Here is a 6483-nt window from a genome sequence, read left to right on the forward strand (position 1 = left end):
CCAAAACCCCAGAGAAACCCGAGTCCCCCTCAAAGGAGGAGCCCAAAACCCCAGAGAAACCCGAGTCCCCCTCAAAGGAGGAGCCCAAGACCCCAGAGAAACCTGAGTCCCCCTCAAAGGAGGAGCCCAAAACCCCAGCAGTCAAGTCCCCTGAAAAGCCCCCAACCCCCTCCAAGGAGGGGGCCAAGACCCCAGTTGTGAAATCCCCAGAAAAACCTGCAACCCCCTCAAAGGAGGAGGCAAAGAGCCCGGCTGTGAAGTCCCCAGAGAAACCCCCAACACCCTCAAAGGAGGAAGCCAAGACTCCAGCTGTCAAATCCCCTGAAAAGCCACCAACACCCTCAAAAGAGGAGGCCAAGACCCCGACAGTGAAATCCCCAGAGAAACCTGCACCTCCCTCAAAGGATGAGGCCAAGACCCCAACAGTGAAATCCCCAGAGAAACCCACACCCCCCTCAAAAGAGGAGGCCAAGACCCCGACTGTCAAGTCCCCGGAGAAACCCCCGGCCCCCTCTAAAGAAGAGGCCAAGAGCCTGGCTGTGAAGTCTCCAGAGCCACCTGCAACTCCCTCAAAAGAGGAAGCCCAACCCCCGGCTGTGAAGTCCCCAGAGAAGCCCCCAACCCCGTCAAAGGAGGAGGCCAAGCCCCCGGCTGTGAAGTCCCCAGAGAANTCAAAGGAGGAGGCCAAGCCCCCGGCTGTGAAGTCCCCAGAGAAAGTCAAATCTCCTGTGAAGGAGGAGGCCAAGTCCCCGCAGAAGGAAGTGGCCCCAGCCAAGGAGCCGAGCCCTGCTCCCAAGGCCCCCGCCAAGGAGGAGCAGCCCAAGGAGGTGAAGGCTCCCTCCAAGCCCGAGGAGGGTAAGAAGGAGGAAGCTCCCAAGAAGGATGTCCTGGCCAAGGCAGAGGAGAAACCCAAAGAGAAGGCGGCTGCTGTGCCAGAGCCTCCAGCTCCACAGGCCAAAGAGACCAAGCCAAGCCCCAAACCCGCTGAAGAGGGAAAAGCCGAGGAGGCTCCAGCAAAACCTCAGCAGGAGGTCAGCAAGGCAGCCAGCAAGGAGGCTGAGAAGCCAAAGGCTGAGGAGAAGGTGGAGGAACCCAAGAAGAAAGTAGAAGAACCAAAGAAGGAGAAGGCGGAGGAGGCCAAGAAGGAGAAGGTGGAGGAGCCCAAGAAAGTGGAGGAGCCCAAGAAGGAGAAGGCAGAGGAACCCAAGAAAGCGGAGGAACCCAAAGCTAAAGCAAAACCCAAAGACGAGCCCAAAGCCAGTAAGGAACCCCCCAAAGCCGAGGCCCCCTCCAGCAAGGAGGGCACAGCCCCAGAGCCAGGGAAGAAGTGATGGAAGAGTCCCATGCGCCGAAGGCACCGCCGGGCACGGGAGCTGCTCCGCTCCCTGCGATGGCTGGGCCCGGGGTGGGACCCCAGGGACCCCCAGGCCAGGCTTTCCCTTAGCAATAGGTGTGTGAGAGCCCCTCGGGTGGGCGACTGCTTCCCTCGCAGAACGTGATACTCGCCGAGCGCCACATTTAAACACTTGAATTATAACCCAGGAGAAGAGGGGGGACCCCCAGGGGAGCCCCACCGCCCTTCTCCTCTTAAGTGCATTTATTTAATGTATGTGCAATGGATGGATGAGTGCAATGCAGAGCTGTAGCTGCTTGGGGGGGCTGGCGGGGTCCTGCCCTGCCCTGGGGGGGTGACAGTCCCTCTGGGCAGAGGTGGGAGAGGCTGGGAGCTGCTGGAATGCTCACAGACACACACGGTGCACCAGGAACCTCAGCCCACTGATCTTTGCTTTCTGTGCAATAACCAAATAAAAGTGCTTATGGAAACACCCTGGCTCTGCTGGCTCGTGCTGGGGAGAAGACGGGGAGGGAAGGTGGGAATGCAGGGCTGGGATCTGCCACCCAGGGCTGGGGTGGGTGACATTTCCAGAGGGGAAACACACTCCACAGCAGGCACAGAGGACCCTGTGTCCTGAGGAAGGAAAGAGGGGCAGCCCTGCTGCGCTTCCCAAAGTATTTCAGTGTGTTTTTCCCCTCCCTTCTTTTTTTAAAGCGTGGCTCCCGAGGGGCTGGGAGAGCCTGGTTTAACCCAAGGGCTGCGGCACAGCCTGGCACTGCAGCACTGCACCGAGGGCAGGGGCTGGGGGGAGCAGCAGAGGGGCTGCCAGCCCTCCTGGGGGACAAATCACTCTCCACAGAGAGCCTGGGAGGAAGGAGGGACAGTGATTTTGGGAGAGGGGATGGAACCCCCACTCAGCAGTGCCAGGGAGGGGGCACATCCCAACTCCCTGATGCCAAGCTGGGACACTGAGATGTCCCAACCCTCATCCTGCCTCTCCCAGGACCCCGCTCTGCTCCCCTCCAAGCACAAGGAGCAGAGAAGCCCCCCGGGATGCAGGGATTATGCCAAGTGGGATGGCAGCCAACTGGCAAGGACAGGCTGGGGCTGCAGTGCGGGCTCTGGAAAAGGGCTATTTTTAGCCACCTCAGTTTTTAGCCATCTCAGCTCCCCTGTGCCTGTGGTGGGGAGGGATGTCAGGAGGCAGGGAGTGTCCCTGGAAAGGTTGTCAGAGCCCAGGGATGGGACACAGGGCTTGCTGCAGCCCTCACAGGTCTCTCATCCCAGACCTCTGCACAGACAAGCCACCCACACATTTTTTTTCTTTAGCTCAGTTTAATCCCTTTGACTACAAAACCTTCACACAAAACCCAAAATATTGTAAAAGGAGCAGAAATGTCAGGATGGGGACACTCTTCCCACAGAGTGAAGGAGTCCCATCCCAGAATGATGCCCAGGGCTGCTCAGCGATGGCTGAAGAACCCCTGGGGGTAGTTGAACTTGAACGGTTTCAGGCGCAGGGGACCCCTGGAGGAGAAGAGGGAGAGACTGTGACCCATGGGGAACAGGAACATCCCATGGCACCCACAGGAAATCAAATCCTGGGCTACTGCCCTGCTGTGGGGGCAGATCCCTCTAGGACAGGCTTCTAGGTGGCTCCACAGAACAGCAATGCCACCACCAGAGTCCCTGCCAGCAGCCTCAGTCCCCAGGCAGCTCCCACCTGACCAGGCGCAGACACATCTTCTCCTGGGGGAATTCCTTGGGCCCCTCCACGCTGGGATCGTGGGGCTCTGTCTCCAGGTACACGTCCAGCACCATGCACAGGCGCTGCAGCTGGTTGGTGAGGAGCTGGTAGCCAGGTTTGGGACCCCACAGCTCCTTGTAGTAGACATTGACCTCCCTTTCCATGGCCTGGAAAACAGGGATGAGGTTGGCACGGGCTTGGATCTCTGCTCCGCATTCCCAGGTGGGTCCAGCCACCACCAGCTCACCCCAACACTCCCTTTTTACAGACACAGAAGTGCTGGGGACACCCCCAAAAATCCAGTTCCCAGCCCACAGTACCCGAATGTTGTCGTCGTTGCTGCTGTTCCGCTCTCCCTTCCAGTTCAGGCACAGGCTGAAGACGGGAGGCAGCGTGGAATAACCAGGATTCAGCACCACGGCCGCCTGGAGCTTGGCTGAGCAGGGAAAAGGTGTCACCCACAGGGCCTCCAGCTGGATATCCATGAAGACTCCCAAAAGCTGCCCTGGGATGGGGATTGGGAATTCCCAAGGGAAGGAAAAGCGCCTACCTGTTCCCCTCTCTATCAGAGCCATGTAATAGAGGTGAGTGTCTTCAGCCAAGCCAGCCTCTATCACATCCTTAGTGTAGGGCAGCTCCTAAGGAGGAGGAGGAGGAATGATGGCTGCAGAGCCATGTGGGAGCTGGAAGGGAAGGATTCAGCCTCGTGCTCAGCACTTACAGCATAATCCTCGTAGGGAATGGCAGTCCACTTCACCAGGCGCGAGACGATTTTGGTCGGGAAGAGCTGCTGGCACTCGCTGGACACCGGCACAACACCGTGCTCTGAAAGCAAGGACAGGGCCCCTGAGCAGGGCAGGGCTGGGGACACAGCTCTGTCACCATCCTGCAGTGGGGACACTCCCAAAGCGGGGCCTGGGGATGATGATGTCCTCCATCAAGTGCCCAGCAGGGGATCCCATGGGATCCCATCCTGCAGCCCCACTGGATCCCTGGCTCGTGATCCCACTGGACCCCCGGGCTGCTTGGCAGGCACACAACATGCATGGTGTGCAGTTCACCTCCCACCACATCCCAAACCACTTCCCAGCGCTGGGATGGACATTCCCAAAGAGGTGCTGGGCACTGAAGGGGCAGAACCTTCCTCTGCCACCCAAAATGGGCAGTCCCTTCATTCCAAGGGCTGAGGGAACAACTGAGAATGCTGAGGGTGGCACTGCCACCCAGCAAAGGTGACATCAGCCAGCTGATGTCTCCTCTCCTGTGACTGCTGCTGTTCCACTCTCCCTCCCAGTTCAGATCCTGGCTGAAGATGGGCAGCAGCTTGGAATAACTGGGATTCAGGACCATGGCACCTAGCTGAGCAGGGAAGAGATACTTCCCGGCATCAGGACCCTGCCACTGCTCCCCTGTCCCCCAGGAACGTGCAGGACCCTGCCACTGCACCCCTGGCCCCAAGGGATGGGCAGGACCAGGACCCTGCCACTGCATCCCTGTCCCCAAGGAATGGATGGGCAGGACCCTGTCACTGCATCCCTGTCCCCAAGGAATGGATGGGCAGGACCCTGTCACTGCAGCGCTGGCCCCGAGGAATGTGCAGGACCAGGACCCTGCCACTGCATCCCTGTCCCCAAGGAATGTGCAGGACCAGGACCCTGTCACTGCAGCGCTGGCCCCAGGGAAGGGTGGGGAGCCCAGCTCTCACCCAGGGAAGCAAACTGCTTGTGCAGGGCCAGGCGGGACTGCAGGCGGCTCCGGAGCAGCTTCACCGTCAGCTCCATGTGGCTGGCACTCAGGGAATTGTCAGCAGCCACCGTGTGCTGTGGGCAGGAGGGATGTCAGGCCAGGAGCCACATCCCCACAGGGACAGGCAGCCAGTATTCAGTGTCACAAGAAGGGCTTGGACTATCAAGTGTGACACAAAACAGGTCAGCATGGCCCCCACACACACCCAGCCCAGCTCAGCCTGTCCCAGCCATGGCTTGGGAGCAGCTGGTGCCAGCAGGGGGACTGACAGCACCCCACATCTCAGCCCAGTGGCGTGGGGGAGAGAGGAGGGGTTTGTGCCATGCCTGAGGCTGATCCTTGGGGAAATGCAGGCCACCCAGCTTCTGCACCCACACGTAGGGGTGTCCCAGCTCTGTCATGTAGTCACTCAGGGTCAGGATGCTGTGGGGACAATGAGGAAGGGTCACATCAAGCCAGGGAGGATTTGCTGTGCTGGAGCAAGGATCTAATGGCAATGGTCTGGGTGACACTCACCCCACTTTATCAAACTGGAACTGGTTGGCCGGGTTGGGCGTTTTCCTCCCGTGGTCCCCTGGATAGAGGCAGTTGAGGAGGGAGTCTGGGGAGAGCAGGTCCCTGGCAGAAAGAGGGGAGAGGTCAATCAGCAGCACTCTGGGCTCTTCATTCCTCCATGAACAGGCTTCAAGCCCAGAGAAAGGGATTATGAGCTTTGTGAGTTCAAGACCAGAATGACTCCCCCATAACTCCACTCCAGAAGGAGAGCTGTCTCCTCCCTGCCTGGAAGAAGATGGAAATCACAGGGCACCAGCTCCTGCTCATCCAGGAAGCTGCTCCCTGCAGTGCCATAGAATTCCTCGTGTCTGACTGTACACACAAGACCAACCAAGCACAAGAGGCTGTGTAGGATTTGGGGTCTGGCTCAAGGCACAGCCTCCCTGGTTTGAGGTAAAGGGGAAGCAGGAGCGAGGGAATGCCCTGCACAGGATCTCCAGCTGCTGTCATAGAGGGTTTGGGGTGTCTGCAGCAAGAAGAGAACCCCAACAGGATGAGGAGGCTGCATATGGGACAGGCTGGGAGGCAGCACTTGCTCCCAGGAAAGCCCAGACCAGCCTCTCCCACCTCCCTCTTCCTCAGGCACCTCCTGTCACAGGCAGAGCCACCAGAGAGCTGGCAGCTGGTGGGAGCTCCCTGGGCAGGCTCCCAAAGCTGCCACTTGAGCTTTTCCTCACACCAATCAGGCTCCAGCAGGCTCTGGGGAGCACGGGGAGAGGCAGCTGCATCTCTGGAGCTCAGGACAAGGTGACCTCAGCAGCAGTCAGGTGAGGGAGCTGCCAGGCTCTGCCTGTGAGAGGGAGGCTGAAAGTGTCAGCAGGACAGGCTTTTCCCCAGTTCCTGACAGCTCTGGAACTGCTGAGACATTCCCAAACTCCCTGACTCTGGCTTGTCATGGCAGAGGAGAGGGGGAGGAAGGTGATTGGGCTGTGCAGGACTCCTGAACCCACGGGGGCAGAGGGGCCCCTGCCTGATGAGTTTCGGGCTGTGTAGGGATCCTGGATCCCATGGAATCACTGCCTGATGAGCTCCAGGCTCTGCAGGGCTCCCAAACCCCATGGAATCACTGCCTGATGAGCTCCAGGCTCTGCAGGGCTCC

General features: G+C 59.4%; 2 protein-coding genes across 11 annotated transcripts in view; one reads left to right on the plus strand and one right to left on the minus strand.

Moving 5' to 3' along the window:
- NEFH (neurofilament heavy) overlaps positions 1 to 1826 on the plus strand; it is a 5498-nt gene extending 3672 nt beyond the window's left edge. The window contains exons 5-6 of one of the 4 annotated variants that reach the window (XM_033518222.1): positions 6 to 638; positions 684 to 1826. In XM_033518222.1, coding sequence (XP_033374113.1) covers positions 6 to 638; positions 684 to 1331 — 1281 coding nt within the window. In that variant the 3' untranslated portion in view covers positions 1332 to 1826. The other 3 variants (XM_033518221.1, XM_033518220.1, XM_015643456.2) reach the window with 3 other exon arrangements.
- Positions 1827 to 2657: 831 nt separating this feature from the next.
- Positions 2658 to 6483, minus strand: part of THOC5 (THO complex 5) — a 12921-nt gene continuing 9095 nt past the window's right edge. For all 7 annotated transcript variants that reach the window (XM_015644350.2, XM_019008400.2, XM_015644354.2 and 4 more), the window contains 8 exons: positions 5346 to 5447; positions 5156 to 5252; positions 4789 to 4903; positions 3805 to 3908; positions 3634 to 3721; positions 3404 to 3519; positions 3060 to 3250; positions 2658 to 2863 (listed from right to left, as the gene is read on the minus strand). In XM_015644350.2, coding sequence (XP_015499836.1) covers positions 2800 to 2863; positions 3060 to 3250; positions 3404 to 3519; positions 3634 to 3721; positions 3805 to 3908; positions 4789 to 4903; positions 5156 to 5252; positions 5346 to 5447 — 877 coding nt within the window. In that variant the 3' untranslated portion in view covers positions 2658 to 2799. The remainder of the gene's footprint in view (positions 2864 to 3059; positions 3251 to 3403; positions 3520 to 3633; positions 3722 to 3804; positions 3909 to 4788; positions 4904 to 5155; positions 5253 to 5345; positions 5448 to 6483) is intronic.

The sequence above is a fragment of the Parus major genome, chromosome 15 (genome assembly GCF_001522545.3).
Source record: "Parus major isolate Abel chromosome 15, Parus_major1.1, whole genome shotgun sequence".
Lineage (NCBI taxonomy): Eukaryota > Metazoa > Chordata > Aves > Passeriformes > Paridae > Parus > Parus major.